Raw genomic sequence first — 22,851 nt, forward strand, 5'->3', positions numbered from 1 at the left:
TTTATTAACAGAGCCATGTTGGTACATCTATGAGAAACCCAAATCTAAAGCTATGAGGGTTTCTCCACCCAGCTTAAAGTTCATTCCCTTGTTCCCACACCCACAAGTTCATCACATGGTCCAGTCGTCTTCTGCCAATGTGTCCGCTACTCCCATCAGCTTCCGGGCAGGTGCTGAACAAAGGATGACCTTGAGCAGGGGTGTGCTCCTGCCCGGACCGGGGAGGGAGGGAGGGGATGCAGTGGGGTATTGAAAATGGAGCTCCGCCCCAGAGCACCCAATTTGCCCTGAAAGATGTTGAAAGAAAATGCATAGGCCACACTCACATTGTTGTAATAAACATTTTGAGAATCTAGAAGGGATGTGTTATGGCTGCATCTCTACATCCCTCGGATGTCCATGTGCCGCCTCTATGTTGGTTGAGGCAGGCAGGATTCCCTTGAGTACCACTTGTTGGGGGTCAAGGGAAAGGGAGGAATTTGCCTTCTCTTTCTGCTCAAGATCCCCATGGACAATTGGTGGCCCACTGTGTGACACAGAATGCTGGACTTGGTGGGCTTTGGCCTGATTCAGCAAGGCTCTTCTTATGTTTTGATTGATTGATTGATTGATTGATTGATTGATTGACTGATTGATTGATTGGATTTGTATGCCGCCCCTTTCCGTGGACTCGGGGCGGCTAACAACCGTGATAAAAAAACAGCATGTAACAATCCAATACTAAAACAACTAAAAAACCCTTATTATAAAACTAAACATACACACAAACATACCATGCATAAATAGTAAGGCCTAGGGGGAAAGAATATCTCAGTTCCCCCATGCCCGACGGCAGAGGTGGGTTTTAAGGAGCTTACAAAAGGCAAGGAGGGTGGGGGCTATTCTGATCTCTGGGGGGAGTTGGTTCCAGAGGGCTGGGGCCACCACAGAGGAGGCTCTTCCCCTGGGTCCCGCCAAGTGACATTGTTTAGTTGACGGGACTCGGAGAAGGCCCTCTCTGTGGGACCTAACCAGTCGCTGGGATTCATGCGGCAGAAGCCGGTCCCGGAGATAATCTGGTCCGATGCCATGAAGGGCTTTATAGGTCATAACCAACACTTTGAATTGTGACCGGAAACTGATCGGCAACCAATGCAGACTGCGGAGTGTTGGTGTAACATGGGCATATTTGGGAAAGCCCATGATTGCTCTCGCAGCTGCATTCTGCACGACCTGAAGTTTCCAAACACTTTTCAAAGGTAGCCCCATGTAGAGAGCATTACAGTAGTCAAACCTCGAGGTGATGAGGGCATGAGTGACTGTGAGCAGTGACTCCCGGTCCAAATAGGTCCGCAAACTGGTGCACCAGGCAAACCTGGGCAAACGCCCCCCTCGCCACAGCTGAAAGATGTTTTTCTAATGTGAGCTGTGGATCGAGGAGGAAGCCCAAGTTGCGGACCCTCTCTGAGGGGGTCAATGATTCCCCCCCCCCCCGGGTAATGGACAGACAGATGGAATTGTCCTTGGGAGGCAAAACCCACAGCCACTCCGTCTTATCTGGGTTGAGCTTGAGTCTGTTGACACCCATCCAGACCCCAACAGCCTCCAGGCACCGGCACATCACTTCCACTGCTTCGTTGACTGGACAATGCTGGACTCGATGGGCTTTGGCGTGATTCAGCATGGCTCTTCTTACATCCCTCATGCAACAGCCCCTCCCAAATTCCCACATCACCAATACATTCTATAGCATAAAATGCAGCAGACCAAGTCAACCATGGCTTCAATAGGATTGTCCTAACACCTTCCTGTAAATAAGGATATAAAAATGCTCTGCTAATGAGTGAAGAATCCATATTGCTTTCCTGATGGGCTAGACAAAGATATTGACATTTCTTTTTCCCAGCAAGATTAAAGAGTTCTTCTTTCCCACCTCCAGAACACTTCAGGGCTGTGACTCAATCAAAGCTGATGGCAAAACTGGAAGAATTGTCTCGTAAGCAGTCCAAGGCCTTTTTCTCCCCCTGGAAGACGCGCCCTCCCCAACTTTCCTCTCTTGACAAATGCCAAGGAGATTCAAGGTAGGTCACTTCTGTTGCCTTGATGGAGCAGGAGAGGGGAGCCTCTCTGAGCGATGGTTTCAGCAACTAGGACTTTCTTTGTCTAATGCAGGGTTGTCAAACTCAAGCCCTGCAGGCCACGTCTGGCCCACAGCATGCTTAAATCTGGCCCACGGGGCTGTCCTGGAAACAGTAAAGAACCGGCCCGCAGTGCCTTCGCCAGCGAAAACAGAGCTCATGAGATCTACGGCAGAGGGTTGCGGTAGGACATCGCACCCGAAATCGGAGTTTGGATACGGCCAAGCCACCACAGGCGCCCTTGACACAAGTGATGTTGAGTTGGCCACACCCAGCCTAGCCTCTCGAGGTCAAACACAACCTTGATGTGGCCCTCAATGAAATTGAGGTTGACGCCTCTGGTCTAATTTGACTGCAAATAGTCCAGAATGCTGTCGCGTGAACTATCCTGGGTGCACCTCGATACGCTCATATAACACCTATGCTCCGAAGCTGCACTGGCTTCCGATTGGTCTCTGGTTACAATTCAAAGTGTTGGTTATTATGTATGGCTTAGGGACAGACTATTTATGGGGCCATCTTCTGCCACATACCTCCCAGAGACCAATAAGATCTCACAGGGTGGATCTTCTTCAGATTCCGTTGACTAAGCAATGCAGGTTGGCAGGGTCATGTGGGGAGGGCCTTCTCTGTGGCCACCCCGGATCTGTGGAAACAACTCCCCCCCGATGTCCATTATTGCTCCCACCCGGCTGGCCTTCCGTAAGGCTACGAAGACCTGGCTTTACCAACAGGCCTGGGGGCCGTGAATTGTACATCGTTCATGGCCAAATTATATTGAATGATATGTATGTTTTGATTGGATTGCTGAGTTGTGGGTTTTAACTGGGGTTATTGTTTTAATTTGTACTTGACTTCTTTTTATTGTTAACTGTACTTTTTTATATTATTGTAAGCCGCCCTGAGTCCTTAGGGATTGGGAGGCATAGAAGTTAAATGAATGAATGAATGAATGAATGAATGAATGAAAGAAAGAAAGAAAGAAAGAAAAAAGAAAGAAGAAAGAAAGAGAGAGAGAGAGAGAGAGAAAGAAAGAGAAAGAAAGAAAAAAGAAAGAGAGAGAGAGAGAGAAAGAAAGAAAAAAGAAAGAGAAAGAAAGAAAAAAGAAAGAGAGAGAGAGAGAAAGAGAGAAAGAAAGAGAAAGAAAAAAGAAAGAGAAAGAAAAAGAAAAAGAGAGAGAGAAAGAGAAAGAAAGAAAAAAGAAAGAAAAAGAAAGAAAGGGAAAAAAGAGAGAGAGAAAGAAAGAAAGAAAGAGAGAGAAAGAGAGAAAGAAAGAGAGAGAGAGAAAGAGAAAGAAAGAAAGAAAAAAGAGAAAGAAAGAAAGAGAAAAGAAAGAGAAAGAGAGAAAGAAAGAGAAAGAAATAAAGAAAAAAGAAAGAGAGAGAAAGAAAGAAAGAAAGAGAAAGAAAAAGAAAGAAAGAAAGAGAGAAAGAAAGAAAGAAAAAAGAAAAAGAGAGAGAAAGAAAGAGAGAAAGAAAGAAAGGAAGAAAGAAAAGAAAGATTCTACTACTTTGAAGTAACAAAGTGAGGTATCCCTGAGGAATGCCAAATCCAATAAGAACGAGTTCAAACCTCCCAAAGGCAAGGACTGTACAGAGTGTTGAACTTCATAAACTCATTGTAGTGTGGAAAGCACATCACCTAAATATGAGGACGAGCCTTAACAAGAGCTTACAAGAAAATTATAGGGTGCTATGAAATGTTACCTGACATGTGGGCTGCACCACAGAGGAGGCAAACGAGGCTAACCAATGAAAGATCGCATTCCAAACAGAATATGTTTGAACTGTATAACAAGAGATTCTTTCTACGTTGCTCTCCGAATGAGATGTCTTCTCCTTGCTTATGCATAAGAAAAGAGATATAAATAAAATACCTTAAGTGGCGGTAGCACCCTAAACAGTTGGAAATCAGCTCAATCCAGGTTTCAATCTAGCTTAAACTGGGTCAGTTCTGAATTAACTGTATAGAAAGAGGCTATTTTGGCTTGTGTGCTAAATTATATTAGTGCAAATATTGAAATAGTTATACATATTATATATGTGTGTGTGTGTGTCACATGTTTTTGCTGAATTTGAAAATTAATTATATACTGTATATATAATACACCAGGGTGATTCGACACAAAAATATGTAACCCTTCCCTGGTGCAGAGCTGAAGGGATTGGATACTGTAGCCTAGAGGGTAATTCTCTGCCTTACAAGGCAAAGGTTGTAGGTTCAAGTCCCAGTGGGCCAAAATAAGGCCGAAATAGATCTATCCTAGTCTCCCTTAATTTTCAAATTCAGCAAAAAAAAACAAAAAACCCATGTGACACACACACACACACACACACACATATATGTCACATGTCACATTTGTCAATTGAAATAATTATTGTCAAAATATTGGAAAACAGATACCTGTATTCCAAAAGTGAATGTTATTTTTGCTTTCAGAGACATTTCTGTCCCGGCACCAATAAAAAAAGATCTGAGTTGGATCCCAGCAGCTTTATGCGTTCCAGAGCCCCCAACGGTGTATATTGATTTAAGGGACACCATATCTCAAAAGTCTGAATCTCTGGCTGATGAAACACAAAGGTATTAGCAGTGTGTCGTTTTGTTGTAACTGTGGGACCTGTAGATGTTTTTGTTTCATCTAAGATCAAAGTTGCGGGAGATATATTTGGCCACGAGTGACATGGGGGAAATAGGACATCTTCCTCAAAATGAAGCTGGCCAGGACAAAACCCTAAATTTGATCCCTTTGCTTTTCAATTGAGACTTGATTAAAAAGAAAAATATAGGAAGTCATTTTGGTGTATGATTTTATGAACTACGTTTAGATCAGATCAGAGGTGACGTAGTTGTAAATTGTCTAATCCCAGTACAGTGGTCCCTCGATTTTCGCGGGTTCGAACTTCGCGAAACGGCTATACCACGGTTTTTCAAAAATATTAATTAAAAAATACTTCGCTGTTTTTTCCCCTATACTATGGTTTTCCCCACCCGATGACGTCATACGTCATCGCCAAACTTTTGTCCGCCTTTAATAAATATTTTTTTAATAAACTTTAATAAATAAACATGGTGAGTAATAATCTAAATGGTTGCTAAGGGAATGAGAAATTGCAGTTAAAGAGGTTTAAAGTGTTAAGGGAAGGCTTGTGATACTGTTCATAGCCAAAAATAGTGTATTTACTTCCGCATCTCTACTTCGCGGAAATTCGATTTTCGCGGGCGGTCTTGAAACGCGTCCCCCGCGAAAATCGAGGGAACACTGTATTTCAAGTGTGGTGGGATTTTGTTGCAAGCAGAGGAATGAAGGACTCTTCTTGTGAAATATTCCTGGACTCTCTCGTTTGTATTAATGTCTGATAGGCAATGCAGGTTCCAGACAGGCGAGCTGCATTCTAGAATTGGTCTAACACAGTGATTTCCAACCTTTTTTGAGCCCCGGCACATTTTTTACATTTACAAAACCATGGGGCACATTGAGGGGGGGAGGGCAGCTAAAAAAAGTTTGGACAAGAAAATTCTCTCTCTCTCTCTTCCTCCCCTTCGCTCTATTTCTCTCTCCCTCCCTCCCTCTTTCTCTCCCTTCCTCTTTTTTCTCTCTCTCCATCCCTCTTTCTTTCTCTCTTCCTTCTTTCCTCTTTTTTGCTCTTTCTCTCTCCCTCCCTCTATGTCTTTCTCTCTGCCACCTTCCCTCCCTCTCTTTTTCTCTCTCTCTCTTTCTCTCTCTTGTTTTTTCTCTCTTGTTTACTTTCTGTCTCTGAGCTTCGCGGTACACCTGACCATGTCTCACGGCACACTAGTGTGCCACGGCACACTGGTTGAAAAACACTGGTCTAACACATGTATATAGTATCACCCACTGATTGAAAGGAATAGAATATCAAATCCAACTTCTGTTTTGTCCCTAAATGTTGGGCAAAACTTGAATTGATTGTGCCTGTTACTGGAAACATGCATTCAGAGACCAACTTAAGTCTGAGCAGCACAAGATTTGCCTGGAACATCTGGCCTAATTTGAAGATTATCTTCCTTCTTCCCAAACCCCTGCTTTTTGTAATATCCGATCTAACACAATGAAATAATATCCAATCTAATTTTGTAATATCTGATCTAAAACAAAGTTCTGGAGAACCTGAATGCTTGCACATTTACGAGTCAAGTTTCATTGATTCTAATAAAGATGCTGTCCCAACTGTGAGTTTTGAATATTTTTTTTTATGGATCAACATGGGCTATGATTTCCTTTTTTTTCCTTTGGGGGAACTTAAAAGTGCAATGGGAAAGGAAGTGGGCCAACTACAGATATTTATTTATTTATTTATTTAATTTTATTTAATTTTATTTTATTTTATTTTATTTTATTTTATTTTATTTTATTTTATTTAATTTTATTTAATTTTATTTTATTTTATTTTATTTTATTTATTTATTTAGTTAGTTAGTTAGTTAGTTAGTCCAATACATAATACACATTGAAGAGAATAGATATGTAATAATATAAATAAAGAAAAGAATAGAAGAAAAGATATAAAAGTATAGGTGAACATATTTGAAAGGAAGAAAAGATAAATGAGATAAGGAGAGACAATTGGACAGGGGACGGAAGGCACACTGGTGCACTTATGCACGCCTCTTACTGACCTCTAAGGAATCTGGAGAGGTCAATCGTGGATAGTCTATATTTCCCAGAGGGTCCTTGTCAGATAATAGAAAACAGGATTTCCCCCCCCCCAAAAAAATCCGAACTATAGGGTAGAATTTTTGAGATAAGCTGCTTAAAAAGCAGCTCCTTTGAATTCTGAAAATAGCTGTTTTTCTTTTGCCGAGCTCCATTCTGATGAAAGCTCTTGAGAAATGGATTATTTACTTTGTACTTGAGAGCAGGTGTTCTGTGATGCCAAACACAGCTTTCTCAAGGCTGATTCCTACCAGGTCTGTAGGTGTTCTACTACTGGGTGGTCAGCAGTAGTGGTACACAGCGGTGGGGTTTCCTTCTCTCATTTTTTTTTCAGCTTGAGCGACAGCTCCTCTGACGATGAGGAAGATAGACAAGGGACAAGCCAAAATGAAGAAGAAGGGAGGATGGATGAGTTGTCTTTGGCATCACGGTACAGGTGAGCGATGGTCATTGTATCCGTGACATAACTGTCCAGAGTGTTGGAGTTCACAACGTCTTTTATAGCAATTCAAGAAAATTGAGCTACTTGCCTAATCTGTTATCATACTGAACCTTGTGGGTTCAGTACAAAACCGTAAAATGTGACTGTGCTGTCTATCATTTGTCCTTTTTGTGGCTATTCAAATAATGGGAGTTAATCAACTGAAAAAGAGTCCAAGCACCTGTTTGAAAACTTATCTTGGTCGGTAAGCGACTCCCACCCAGTCACATGACCTTTAAGCCACCCACCCGGTCACATGATTGTCAAGCCACTCCCACATGGTCACATGGCCGTCAAGCCATTCCTACCTGGTCATATGACCACCAAGCCACACCCACAAAATAAACCACGCCCACAGTGTAGCAGTAAAATTTTTGGCAGCCTATCATGCATACGGGCAAATAGTCGATTCCGGTACCCAATGAATACAGCTAGTCCTTGATTTACAGTCATGTCTTTAGTGACTGTTCGAAGTTACTCATGGCTGGTTTTCATACTTACAATTCCTTGCAGCATCCCTGTGGTCCCATGAACCAAATTCAGGGGTTCGGCAACTAACTTGTACAGTGGGACCTGTACTTAAGAACGCCTCTACTTAAGAACTTTTCTAGATAAGAACCGGGTGTTCAAGAATTTTTTGCCTCTTTTTAAGAGCCATTTTCTCCTTAAGAACACGAGCCCGGAAAAATTTCCCAGGAAATTTGAGAGCGGCACAAAGGCCCGGCCAGTTTCCTGACATTCTCCCTGGGTTTCTCTCTTTGGTGCAGTGTATGGGAGGCACGTGCTCCTCCTCGCCGTCTCAGAGTCCCTCTTTTTTTTTTAAGCCTTAAAGTTTTGGATTTTTTAAATTCCCCTCCCCTCACCTTCTTCCTTCGGAAGCAACTGTCCTCCTCCTCCTCTTCTTCTTCCTCCTCCTCCCACCCAAATTCCGAGCTTTTATTTCTTTCCTAATGGGTTTGCACGCATTATTTGCTTTTACATTGATTCCTGTGGGGAAAATTGCTTCTTCTTACTTAAGAACCTGGTCACCGAACGAATTAAGTTCTTAAGTAGAGGTACCACTGTATTTATGACAGTTGCACTTACTTGGGGTCATTTGATCACCATTTGAAGACCGTGCTTTGCAGCCCTCTCTAAGTGCCCCCAACATTCTGAACCCTCATTTTACCCACCTCGGAAGGATGGAAGGCTGAGTCCACCTTCAGTCTGTGAGGATCGAACTGCTGGCAGTCGGCAGGATTAGCTTGCAATGCTGCAATCTAACCACTGTGGCATCACGGTGCTGTAACTTTCCCAGCAGGCTCCTGACAAAGAAGGTCAATGGGGGGAAGCATGATTCGCTTAATGACCCCATGGTGCACTTAATAACTGCAGTGATCTGCTTAACAACCAGGGCAAAAAAACTGTAAAATGGTGCACAACTCACTTAACAAAACTGCCTTGCGTAGCAACAGAAACTTTGGCTCAGCTGTGATTGTAACTGGAGGACTTTCGCCTGTCCATTGACTTTACACACACACACTGCAGCTGTTGCTGCATTAATAATAATAATAATAATTTATTGGATTTGTATGCCGCCCCTCTCCGCAGACTTGGGGCGGCTAACAACAATAATAAACGCAACATGTACAATCCAATAATAAAAAACAACTAAAAACCCCTATTATAAAACCAAACATACACACAAACATACCATGCATAACTTGTAATGTCCTAGGGGGAAGAGCTATCTCAACTCCCCCATGCCTGGCGGTATAAATGAGTCTTGAGTAGTTTACGAAAGACAGGGAGGGTGGGGGCAGTTCTAATCTCAGGGGGGAGTTGGTTCCAGAGGGCTGGGGCCGCCACAGAGAAGGCTCTTCCCCTGGGGCCCGCCAAACGACATTGTTTAGTCGACGGGACCCGGAGAAGGCCAACTCTGTGGGACCTTATCGGTCGCTGGGATTCGTGTGGTAGCAAGCGGTTCCGGAGGTAATCTGGTCCATTGCCATGTAGGACTTTAAAGGTCATGACCAACACTTTGAATTGTGACCGGAAACTGATCGGCAGCCAATGCAAGCCGTGTTGAAGAAACGTGGGCGAATCTTGGAAGCCCCACGACGGCTCTCGCGGCTGCGTTCTGGTTGCCAATTTGCTATTAAACACAGCCTTGCTTGACTGCTTAGTACGTTTTGTGAGTTAGGCCAAAAACGCTTGCTTAACAAACTGCGATGAGCTTTACAAACTGAGTGCAGCTTGTGAGCCCAGCCAAAACATTTGTGTTTGGCTTAAGCAAATCTTTTACTTTCAAGAGTTGTCCTAAGTCGGCTGGCATGCGAACCAAACCCCATCTCTTGGAGGGAGGTTGTTGAACATGACCAACAAGGTATATCGGGGTGGGTGGGTGTCAAACTCGATTTCATTCATTTATTTATTCATTCATTCATTCATTCATTCATTCATTCATTCATTTTGTCCAATATACAAATACATAGGAAGAAAAATAGACATGTAGTAATATATATAAGGGTAGAAACATAGAAACATAGAAGACTGACGGCAGAAAAAGACCTCATGGTCCATCTAGTCTGCCCTTTTACTATTTCCTGTATTTTACCTTACAATGGATCTATGTTTATCCCAGGCATGTTTAAATTCGGTTACTGTGGATTTACCAACCACGTCTGCTGGAAGTTTGTTCCAAGGATCTACTACTCTTTCAGTGAAATAATATTTTCTCATGTTGCCTTTGATCTTTCCCCCAACTAACTTCAGATTGTGTCCCCTTGTTCTTGTGTTCACTTTCCTATTAAAAACACTTCCCTCCTGAACCTTATTTAACCCTTTAACATATTTAAATGTTTCGATCATGTCACATCCAAAACATACTCTTTAATTCTATGTATATATGCCATATGTGTACATACATATTGCACACAGGCACACATATGCATTATTTACTCTGTAAAGTGTATGTATACACACACATGTGCACAGCTATTCTAAAATTATACACATTCAACCTCATTTACTGCGATAGGAAAAACATACCCGGAGCCCAGAAGGGAAAAAAAGAAAAAAAAAAAATCAAAATTTTTCTACCGGTTCTACGTACTTGACCGTACTTGTAGGAGCCCATCGCTGCGGGTGCCTATTGTGGCCTGAGAGTTCTGCCAGTGAAAATGGGCTCACAAGCTCCATTTCTGACTACCACAGCCTCCTACAACACTCTGCCAGCAAAAATGGAGCTCGGGAGGGCCGTGTGCAGTGAAGTAAAGGATGCTACGCTGGTAGTAAAAATTGAGCTGCATGCGTAGATTTGGGTGTGTTGCGTGCTTCTGTGTATTTGCAGGAAGCAACAACAGATGACACCGTGTTGGCATGGATAGCCAACACCCTATAGGCTCAAAATACAGAAAGACCTAGATAGATTAACGCTGTGGGCCCAAACTAAGAAAATGATGTTCAACGTTGAGAAGAGTAAAGTCCTTCACCTAGGTATAAAAAACCCTAGACAGCCATACAGTGTGGGAGGAACCCTACTTAGCAGTAGTGACTGTGAAGGGGATCTCGGAGTCTTGGTGGATAATCAACTAAATATGAGCCAGCAATTATTATTATTATTATTATTATTATTATTATTATTATTATTATTATTATTTATTGGATTTGTATGCCGCCCCTCTCCGCAATGTGCAGCAGCGGCTAAAAAGGCCAACACAATTCTAAGCTGTATCAACAGGGTGATACACTCCAAAACCAGGAGGTTTTAATACTTATATATAATGCTCTGGTCAGACCACATCTGGAGTACTGCATTCAGTTCTGGTCACCACACTACAAAAGAGACATAGAAACTCTGGAGAAGGTGCAGAAAAGAGCAGAAAAGAGCAAGAAAATGATTAGGGACTAGAAACCAAGACTTATGAAGAGAGATTGCGGGAACTGGGCATGGATAGCCAAGAGAAAAGAAGGGCCAGGGGGGACATGATAGCAGTCTTCAGGTACTTGAGGGGTTGTCACAGAGAGGAGGGGGTCACACTGTTTTCCAGGGCACCAGAGGGCCGGGCGAGGAACAATGGTTGGAAGCTGACCAAGGAGAGATTCAACCTCGAAATAAGGAAGAACTTCCTGACGGTCAGAGCGATCGACCAGGGGAACGGCCTGCCAGCGGAGGTTGTGAACTCCCCAACTTTGGACATTTTCAAGAGGAGATTGGACTGCCATTTGGCTGGGGTGCTGTAGGGTTTCCTGCTTAAGCAGAGGGTTGGACTTGATGACCTGCAAGGTCCTTTTCAACTCAAATAAATAAATATCTCAAGGGGATGCAAGTGCATGTGAGATTTTGGGGATTTTTTGCAAAAAAAAAAAATGCTGAAATCTCTCTCGCACGCGTGTCCCCCTGCAGGATTTTGCTTCCTGTGCATGCGCAGAGGGAAAATCCTGCTGGGAGGCATGTGCCCAACACACCTGAAGCTGCATGCGCAGCGCACCAATAGCGGCAGTAGGAGAAATTCACCCCTGGCCGCGTGCCTTCCCGAGCTCAGTTTTTGCACTGTGGGCCGTTTCTTCACTGTTTCTGGGGCAGTTCCGTAGGCCACATCTAAGTACCCCACGGGCCGTATCATTAAACAATGCCGTCTGGCGGGCCCCAGGGGAAGAGCCTTCTCTGCGGCGGCCCCGGCCCTCTGGAATCAACTCCCCCCAGAGATTAGAACTGCCCCCACCCTCCTTGCCTTTCGTAAACTACTTAAGACCCACCTATACCGCCAGGCATGGGGGATTTGAGACATCTTTCCCCCAGGCTCCTTATAATTTATGTTTGGTATGTATGTGTTGTTTGTTTTTTAATTATGATAGGGTTTTAGTTATTTTTAATATTAGATTTGTGCCTGTATAATACTGTTTTTATCGTGTTGTGAGCCGCCCTGAGTCTTCGGAGAGGGGCGGCATACAAATCTAATAAATTTAATTTAATTTAATTTAATTTGACACCCCTGGGCTACATGAACCAAAGCTTTCTCTCTCTCTCTCTCTCTCTTTTCTAGCAAAAATTGCACTGGGAAATGTTTTCTACTGCAACAGCTCCGAAACGTTCGAAAACAGATGTCTCACTCGCCGGCTCCCGAACCAAACAAAAAGAACCCGAACCGCCAGCAACCCGACAGAACCAATCAGATGAAGGCCAGAACAACAAGGCCGAGCCTGAAACACAGACGCCAATCTTCCGTGACGATAGAAAAAATAGAATCGGATGGAGGGAATCCCCTGCTCATTGACTGCGCTACGGGAGCCGCTAAGCCTTCTGGAGAATTGCAGGAAGAAACCAAGGAAGAGGCCTGTTCGGAAGTGCTTCCAGGTGCTTCTGTAAAGAAAGATACCGAAGACGCCAGGTATTGCATGAAAAACTCCTGGGGGGAGATTGCCGATCTAAAAATATGAAATATAAATAGAATAAAAGGCTTGAAATGCAATTTATTGGCCATAGACTTCTTTTCCTCCAAAAATTCAAGAGAGCCAAACACCACTCATTTCAGTTCTGTTGCTAATTGGGATCACTTATCATGGCAGAACTATACCAGGATTTGATTTTTCCTTTTCATGTAACACAAATCCAGTCATTGTTTTATTTAGTTTTTTTAATTGATTGATTGAATTGAATACAGGCAGTACTCAACCTACGACTGTAATTGAACCCAAAATGTAATGTTGCCCAGTGAGAATTTGGTTAATTGAGTTTTGTTGCATTTTATGACGTCTCTCGTCAGGTTTTTTTAAGCAAAGCACTGCAGTTCTTAAATTCGTCATGTGCTTGTCAAATAAATCTAGCTTCCTCATTGGCTTAGATTAGATTACTACTAGAGTTGGAAGGGACCTTGTAGGTCATCTACTCCAACCCCCTCGGTCAAGAAAGTGTCCCTACGCCATTTCAGACAAATGGCCGTCCAATCTCCTCTTGGAAGTCTCAAGCGTTGATAAGTTAGTGAAGATTGGACTTAATCCCTGGATAGTTCAGTGGATTTCAAGCTGGCTGAAGCGTAGACATCAGAGAGTTATTGTTAATAGCGAGTATTCTGAGCAGAGACAGGTTACAAGCGGTGTGCCACAAGGGTCTGTTCTGGGTCCTATTCTTTTTAATATGTTTGTGAGTGACATAGGGGAAGGTCTGGTAGGGAAGGTTTGCCTATTTGCCGATGACTCTAAAGTGTGCAATAGGGTTGATATTCCTGGAGGGGTCTGTAATATGGTAAATGATTTAGCTTTACTAGATAAATGGTCAAAGCAATGGAAACTGCAGTTTAATGTTTCCAAATGTAAAATAATGCACTTGGGGAAAAGGAATCCTCAATCTGAGTATTGCATTGGCAGTTCTGTGTTAGCAAAAACTTCAGAAGAGAAGGATTTAGGGGTAGTGATTTCTGATAATCTCAAAATGGGTGAGCAGTGTGGTCGGGCGGTAGGAAAAGCAAGTAGGATGCTTGGCTGCATAGCTAGAGGTATAACAAGCAGGAAGAGGGAGATTGTGATCCCCTTATATAGAGCGCTGGTGAGACCACATTTGGAGTACTGTGTTCAGTTCTGGAGACCTTACCTACAAAAAGATATTGACAAAATTGAACGGGTCCAAAGACGGGCTACAAGAATGGTGGAAGGTCTTAAGCATAAAACGTATCAGGAAAGACTTAATGAACTCAATCTGTACAGTCTGGAGGACAGAAGGAAAAGGGGGGGACATGATCGAAACATTTAAATATGTTAAAGGGTTAAATAAGGTTCAGGAAGGAAGTGTTTTTAATAGGAAAGTGAACACAAGAACAAGGGGACACAATCTGAAGTTAGTTGGGGGAAAGATCAAAAGCAACATGAGAAAATATTATTTTACTGAAAGAGTAGTAGATCCTTGGAACAAACTTCCAGCAGACATGGTTGGTAAATCCACAGTAACTGAATTTAAACATGCCTGGGATAAACATATATCCACTGTAAGATAAAATACAGGAAATAGTATAAGGGCAGACTAGATGGACCATGAGGTCTTTTTCTGCCGTCAGTCTTCTATGTTTCTATGTTTCTAAGCGTTGGTGACTTTGCCTGTCAGAAGGCCACAAAGGGGAGTCATGTGATTCCGGGACACTGCGACTATCATGAGTTATTTATTTATTTATTTATTGGATTTGTAAGCCGCCCCCATCCATGGACTCAGGGCAGCTCACAACAAACATAGAATACATAATAAAACAATTTGATACAATTAATAACAGTTGAAAGACTTAAAAACATCCTAAAAAACTAAAAAACATTCAATTATCATTCACTCAATCAATAGATCATTCTAAACACAGTGATACCTTGTCTTACGAACTTAATTGGTTCCGGGACGAGGTTCGTAAGGTGAAAGGTTTGTAAGACGAAACAATGTTTCCCATAGGAATCAATGGAAAAGCGATTAATGCCTGCAAGCCCAAAACTCACCCCTTTTGCCAGCTGAAGCGCCCGTTTTTGCACTGCTGCGATTCCCCTGAGGCTCCCCTCCATGGGAAACCCCACCTCTGGACTTCCATGTTTTTGTGATGCTGCAGAGGAATCCCAGCAGTGCAAAAACGGGTGCTTCACTGGCAACGGAAGTCCGGAGGTGGGGTTTTCCAGCGAGGGGAGCCTCCATGAAATTGCATCATTGAAACCCCACCTCCGGACTTCTGTTGCCAGAGAAGCACCCATTTTTGCACTGCTGGGATTCCCCTGCAGCATCGCAAAAACACGGAGGTCCAGAGGTGGTGTTTCCCATGGAGGGGATGCTCGGAAGCAAAAAAAAAAATCACTAAAATCTCGCACGCACATCCTCTCACAACAGTTTGCTTCCTGGGCATGTGTAGCAACCCCCACCTGACCATCATAATAGCCATACAAGGAGGAGTAAATAAGATAAATGATCATTACTACAGCCATGCTACATGGGTAAATACATAAGGACATACTATGGTTATTTGCCACCCACTTCAGATCTTGCAGAATGCAGCTGCGAAAGCAATCATGGACTTCCCCAGGTATGCCCATGTTTGACCAACACTCCGCAGTCTGCATTGGTTGCCGATCAGTTGCTGGTCACAATTCAAAGTGTTGGTTATGACCTATAAAGCCCTTCATGGCATCGAACCAGAATATCTCGCGGACCGCCTTCTGCCGCACGAATTTCAGCGACCAGTCAGTCCCACAGAGTTCACCTTCTCCGGGTCCCGTCAACTAAACAATGTCGTCTGGCGGGACCCAGGGGAAGAGCCTTCTCTGTGGCGGCCCCAACCCTCTGGAACCAGCTCCCCCCAGAGATTAAGGGGCGTACATAAGTGCACTGATGTGCCTATTGTCCCCTGTCCAATTGTCTTTCCTTATCTCATATATCATATATATTCTCTCCTTATCTATCTATCTATCTATCTATCTATCTATCTATCTATCTATCTATCTATCTATCTATCTATCTATCTATCTATCTATCTATCTATCTATCTATCTATCTATAATATATATACAGTGATCCCCCGGTTATTGCGTCCCCGACCATTGCTAACAGGGTAATTTGCGATTTTTGAACCCGGAAGTCAAAACACCATCTGCGCATGCGTGCCCTTTTTTTCTATGGGCACGCATGCGTAGATGGCGCCCGGCAGATCAGCTGCTGGGCGGCTTCCCTGGGTCTTCCCCCTCTTGCTGGCGGGAGGGCGAGCGGCGGGCATCAGCAAGGAGTTTCCCCACCGCCCACGCAAACTCCTCGCTGCCACCCGCCCTTCGCCCGCCCATGCCGTTCATTCTCGCCGCTTCCCACCTGAGTCCTGAAGCGAATTCGCTTCAGGACTCAGCTGGAAAGCGGCGAGAATGAACGGCGTGGGCGCGGGACGCGCGACGGACAAGCCGTTCGCTAGCGCTCGCTCTTGCCGCTTTCCAGCTGAGTCCTGAAGCGAATTCGCTTCAGGACTCAGGTGGAAAGCGGCAAGAGCGAGCGCTAGCGAACGGCTTGTCCGCCGCCCGCTCGCGCGTCCCGCGCCCACGCCGTTCATTCTCGCCGCTTCCCACCTGAGTCCTGAAGCGAATTCGCTTCAGGACTCAGCTGGAAAGCGGCGAGAATGAACGGCGTGGGCGCAGGACGCGCGACGGACAAGCCGTTCGCTAGCGCTCGCTCTCGCCGCTTTCCACCTGAGTCCTGAAGCGAATTCGCTTCAGGACTCAGCTGGAAAGCGGCGAGAATGAACGGCGTGGGCGCGGGACGCGCGACGGACAAGCCGTTCGCTAGCACTCGCTCTCGCCGCTTTCCAGCTGAGTCCTGAAGCGAATTCGCTTCAGGACTCAGGTGGAAAGCGGCGAGAGCGAGCGCTAGCGAACGGCTTGTCCGTCGCGCGTCCCGCGCCCACGCCGTTCATTCTCGCCGCTTTCCAGCTGAGTCCTGAAGCGAATTCGCTTCAGGACTCAGGTGGGAAGCGGCGAGAATGAACGGCGTGGGCGCGGGACGCGCGATGGACAAGCCGTTCGCTAGCGCTCGCTCTCGCCGCTTTCCACCTGAGTCCTGAAGCGAATTCGCTTCAGGACTCAGCTGGAAAGCGGCGAGAGCGAGCGCTAGCGAACGGCTTGTCCGCCCCCTGCCTGCCCGCTAGCGAGGAGCCGAAGATTGGGGGCGGCGCGGCTGTTTTAAAACATCGCCGCCGGCATGGGGGGCTTCCTAGCAGCCCCCCAAACCCGGGTTGGGGGTCCGGGGGGTGCTGGCAAGCCCCCCATGCCGGCGGCGACGTTTTAAAACAGCCGCGCCGCCCCCAATCTTCGGCCCCTCGCTAGCGCTGCGGAAGTAAAAACACCATCTGCACATGCGCAGATGGTGTTTTTACTTCCGCAGCGCTACTTCGCGAAAACCCGCTCATTGCGGGAGGTTTTGGAACGGAACCCTCGCAACGAGCGGGGGATCACTGTATATCATATATATTCTCTCCATATCTCTTATATCATATACAGTATATTCTCTTCTTTTATTTTCTATCTTTATATATATTACTTAATGTCTACTCTCTTCCATATGTATTGTATATTGGACAAAGAATAAATAAATAAATAAATAAATTAGAACTGCCCCCACCCTCCCTGTCTTTTGTAAACTACTCAAGACTCATTTATACCGCCAGGCATGGGGGAGTTGAGATAGCTCTTCCCCCTAGGCCATTACAAGTTATGCATGGTATGTTTGTGTGTATGTTTGGTTTTATAATAGGGGTTTTTAGTTGTTTTTTATTATTGGATTGTACATGTTGTGTTTATTATTGTTGTTAGCCGCCCCGAGTCTGTGGAGAGGGGTGGCATACAAATCCAATAAATTATTATTATTATTATTATTATTATTATTATTATTATTATTATTAATTGAGACATCTCCCCCTGGCCTATATAATTTATGCATGGTTTGTTTGTGTGTATGTCTGCTTTTTAAATTATGGGCTTTTAGAGACTCATTGTTCGTATTATTGTTGTGAGCCGCCCCGAGTCTGCAGAGAGGGTCGGCATACAAATCTAATAAATAAATAAATAAATAAATGAATGAATGAATGAATGAAAGAAAGAAAGAAAGAAAGAAAGAAAGATAGATAGATAGATAGATAGATAGATAGATAGATAGATAGATAGATAGATAGATAGATCTTGCCACAAGTTGACAAATCATTTGAGCTTCTCCGTGTGAAATAGCTACTCAGAGTTTAATTCTTAAATCTTCGTTAGACAAGTCCTACTTTTAGCATGTTTCCCAGACCCGATCAGAAGTCTGGAAAGCTTCACAGCCAATCTGAATCTGGGCCTCTTCATCAGTTTGAACCCAAAGATTCCCATAATTACGCAGTACTTACCTACTGGCAATCCTAAATCATGTAGTTATTGCAATGTGTAATAAAAGTCCTTTGAATCTGGGCGGCTATGAAATTTGAATAAAGGAAGGAGGGGATCCATAAGCCATGAAAAGGTCCTGTGCATTTTAAGGGTAAGTTTTACGCATTGCCTTCGTGCATAAGGTTCTCATGTTTGTTTGTTTATTGATTTGATTTGATTTGATTTGATTTCATTTCATTTCATTTCATTTGATTTGATTTGATTTGATTGCCGCCCCTCTCCGGTTTCCTTGGGCCAGACAATGTCGGCTGGCGGGACCACGTGGCAGGGCCTTCTCCGTGGGGGCTCCGGCTCTATGGCATCAACTCCCTTTTGAGACCTGCACGATCCCCACCCTCCTGACCTTCCAAAAGACTATAAAAACACAGCTATTTCGGCAGGCCAGTGAACGGCTCCATCTTGTCCCGGCTGAATGGATGAATGGTTTCATATTAAGGGTTTCTTAAAATTGTTTTATTGTTGTTTTATATTGCTGTTTGCCGCCCAGAGTCCGTAAGGAGTTGAACGGCCTACAAATCAAATCAAATCAATCAATCAATCAATCAATCAATCAATCAATCAATCGTGGTTTAGTTTTAAAAGATGTGAGCCCGCTCCTGTGTATTCTGCAGGATTATAGAAAACGAGCAGAAAGAGCAAGCGAAGGAGGAAGCCATGAAACGGAAGTTCCAGGAAAAGTTGGAGAAATCAAAGCCGCAGCACTCCACCAACGGGAAGCAACCCAGGGCTGAACAAACCCCCGTCTTGTTCCATACGGTCAGTACCAGTGATGGGCTGCTGCCCCCACAGGGGTATAGTAGGTTTATGCACTATTTATTGAATACTTAATAGTTTTTCTTTTAGAAACATAGAAACATAGAAGTCTGACGGCAGAAAAAGACCTCCTGGTCCATCTAGTCTGCCCTTATACTATTTTCTGTATTTTATCTTACAATGGATATATGTTTATCCCAGGCATGTTTAAATTAAGTTACTGTGGATTTATCTACCACGTCTGCTGGAAGTTTGTTCCAAGGATTTACTACTCTTTCAGTAAAATAATATTTTCTCATGTTGCTTTTTATCTTTCCCCCAGCTAACTTCAGATTGTGTCCCCTTGTTCTTGTGTTCACTTTCCTATTAAAAACACTTCCCTCCTGGACCTTATTTAACCCTTTAACATATTTAAATGTTTCGATCACGTCCCCCCTTTTCCTTCTGTCCTCCAGACTATACAGGTTGAGTTCATTAAGTCTTTCCTGATACGTTTTATGCTTAAGACCTTCCACCATTCTTGTAGCCCGTCTTTGGACCCGTTCAATTTTGTCAATATCTTTTTGTAGGTGAGGTCTCCAGAACTGAACACAGTATTCCAAATGTGGTCTCATATAGCGGGATCTATATAGCGGGATCATAATCTCCCTCTTCCTGCTTGTTATACCTCTAGCTATGCAGCCAAGCATCCTACTTGCTTTCCCTACCGCCTGACTGCACTGTTCACCCATTTTGAGACTGTCAGAAATCACTACCCCTAAATTTTTATTGTCCTTCCTCCTTGTTCTGTCTGGGTTCCCCCAGACCTCAACACCAACTGGAAAAAACAGCCAGACACTCTGGTAAAAGCCAAAAGTATTTTATAACTGGAAAAAATAAGCACAGAGGAAAAACCTGTTCTTCCCAACAGACAGGATATAATACGGTACAGCAGGGTCCTGATGTCCAGACAATACAGCAAGCTTCTTGCTGGCACCCCCCCCCCCCCCCCAAGGTTTCAATAGTCAAAGGCACAAACCAGGATTCCAAGACACCAAAGTTCACAGTCAGGTCCCACGACTCTCAAAGATAAAACTCCACAAGCCAGGAAGGGTGGGTCTGCCTTTTAGCCTTTCCCAAGAGCACCACACCCAAACCCAGCTGCTGCCACTTTAATGCTGAAAGTATTTAGCCAATTGACTCCGTCTCTGATTAGCTCTTCGTTGTCGCAGATCAATTATGGCTTGTGCACTTTCCTCTAAGGAATCCAGGCTGCTTGCTGAGGAGAGCTCCCCCTGGTGGGACTCTGGCTGTCCTCCCTCTTCTTCAGCCTGGGATTCCTCCTCGTCTGTCTGCACCTCCTGTTCCTCAGCCTCTCCCTCTGAGCTGGAAACCGACAGAAGGTCAGCCGTTCCCGGAGGGGCCTCAGACGGAACCACAACACTCCTCTAGTACCTTAGTATGATCTTTAATTGCTTTTAAAATAGGAAAGAATTAAATAGTATGTTTTTACCCATAAACACTTTAATCATGGTCTAGAACTGAACTTTTGTAACAATTCAAGGAAACTGAGCTGCTTGCCTAATCTGTTATCATCCTGAACCTTGTGGCTCAGGATGATAACAGAGTACACCCTTTCGGTGGTTATCCAGTTTCTTCTTGAAAGCCTCCCGTGATGGAGCACCTGAAGACAAGCCAGTTCCATTGGTCAACTGTCCTCACTGTTAGGAAGTTCCTCCTTAGTTCTAGGTTGTTTCTATTCTTGGTTAATTTCCATCTGTTGCTTCTTGCCCTCCCTTCTTTTCATTGAAGTTAACCATACAATGACAGATTTTACGTGGTTTGCGATCCACGCACAGCTCTTTCCTTTGGACCATGGGTCCTCAACTTTTCGGATAGCAGGGACCACTAAATTCATAATTTTAAATCCCACAGACCACTAATATAATGGCTGGGTGGGTGTGGCTAGGTGGTCATGTGACTGGGTGGGCTTGGCCAACTACACTGATTTATTTATTTATTTATTCATTCATTCATTCATTCATTCATTCATTCGATTTGTATGCCGCCCCTCTCCATAGACTCGGGGCGGCTAACAACAATGTTAAAAAACAGCATGTAACAATCCAATTAATAAAACAACTAAAAACCCTTATTATGAAACCAAACATACACACAAACATACCATGCATAACTTGTAATGGCCTAGGGGAAGGAATATCTTAACTCCCCCATGCCTGGCGGCATGAATGAGTCTTGAGTAGTTTACGAAAGACAGGGAGGGTGGGGGCAGTTCTAATCTCCGGGGGGAGTTGGTTCCAGAGGGCCTGGGCCACCACAGAGAAGGCTCTTCCCCTGGGGCCCGCCAAACGACATTGTTTAGTCCACGGAACCCGGAGAAGGCCGACTCTGTAGGACCTTATCGGTCGCTGGGATTTGACTCATGTCGAGAGGCGCCTCGTCCCTCCCCTCCCAGCCACCCCTTGCCTGCTCGCCCGGGCTCCTTAGGGCCCCAACGGAAAGCAGTTGTTGGAGGTAAGCAGCCACCGTGAGAAAGTGTTGGCAAAACAGCTGGCTCAGTTCAAATTGGGTCAGACTTAGACTCAGCAGAAGCACTTCACTGAGGACTACGATCATAGGCTTTCTAAGCAAACTTGTGGGAATGCAAGGCCAGGTACTGGAGCCCGGAGGCTCAGCGGATTGAGACGGTCAGCCAGTTCCAAGCCGTGATGCAGTCCCACTGGAACAAGGCCCTCCGGCTCTTCCCCACCTTCAGCCTTCGCCCGAAGCCAAAACAGACCCCAAGTCAGAATTTCTGCCCCCCCCCCTCAACCCACATAAAAAGACCCCAAAGGGGGAGACTCCCTGCAGCAGCACAAGTGTTCATTGCATGTATCCATCCCAGTTTGAGGACCTCTGCTTTAGTGTAATATAAAAATTGCAAATAATTTTTCTGCAGACCCCCAAAGTTTTCTCTCGGACCACCAGTTGGTGACTGCTGCTTTGGATGGATCTTTGTTCTTCATAAACATCTATGAATAAGTCTGTGGAGAGAGGCAGCATACAAATCTAATCAATAATAATAATAATAATAATAGTAATAATAATAATAATAATAATAATAATAATAATAATAATAATAATAATAAAAATAATAATAATGATCCACTGGAACTTGTGCCGGAACTACCATTTACCAGTGGCAAAGAACTGGTGGGATCATAAGCCCGAAAAAGTGGTCAAAAATGAGCAAGCAAAACTACTGTGGGACTTCCGACTTCAGACTGACTGAATTCTGAAGCATAACACACCAGACATCCTGATTATGGAGAAAAAGAAAGTATGGATCATCGACATCGCAATCCCAGGAGACAGCAGAATTGAGGAGAAGCAGCTAGAGAAATTAGTGAAATACAAAGATCTAAAAATTGAGCTGCAACGACTCTGGCATAAGCCAGTGAAAGTGATCCCAGTGGTCCTTGGCACGCTGGGCCAAAGGATCTCAGCGGACATTTGAAAACCATCGGAATTGACAAAATCTCCATCTGTCAATTGCAAAAGGCCGCTTTCTTGGGATCGGCAAACATAATTCGCCGCTACATCACACAGTCCTAGGTGCTTGGGAAGCGCCTGACTGGTGATGAAGTACGAAATCCAGCATAGTGATGTTGTTTGCTGTGTTGTATTGACATAATAATAATAATAATAATAATAATAATAATAATAATAATAATAATAATAATATAATAACAATAACTAATAATAATAATAATAATAATAATAATAATAATAATAATAATAATAATTTGAAACAGAGAGGATGGGGCAGCTTCAGCAGTCTCCATGTATACGGCCGCCCTTTCTTTTTTTCAAAACAGGCCTGGGAAAAAACCCTGTCTGATAGCGATCCTTTCCGCATCTCAGATTGGAACCTTCTCCCTCTTTGT

At 44.1% G+C, this 22,851-nt stretch overlaps 1 protein-coding gene across 1 annotated transcript in view; it reads left to right on the plus strand.

Annotated features, from left to right (window-relative positions):
• DNAAF8 (dynein axonemal assembly factor 8) overlaps positions 1-22,851 on the plus strand; it is a 144,041-nt gene that overhangs the window by 13,810 nt on the left and 107,380 nt on the right. The window contains exons 6-10 of the mRNA XM_070761003.1: positions 1,919-2,060; positions 4,557-4,700; positions 7,130-7,231; positions 12,304-12,648; positions 18,784-18,928. Coding sequence (XP_070617104.1) covers positions 1,919-2,060; positions 4,557-4,700; positions 7,130-7,231; positions 12,304-12,648; positions 18,784-18,928 — 878 coding nt within the window. The remainder of the gene's footprint in view (positions 1-1,918; positions 2,061-4,556; positions 4,701-7,129; positions 7,232-12,303; positions 12,649-18,783; positions 18,929-22,851) is intronic.

The sequence above is a fragment of the Erythrolamprus reginae genome, chromosome 9 (assembly GCF_031021105.1).
Source record: "Erythrolamprus reginae isolate rEryReg1 chromosome 9, rEryReg1.hap1, whole genome shotgun sequence".
Taxonomy (NCBI): domain Eukaryota; kingdom Metazoa; phylum Chordata; class Lepidosauria; order Squamata; family Dipsadidae; genus Erythrolamprus; species Erythrolamprus reginae.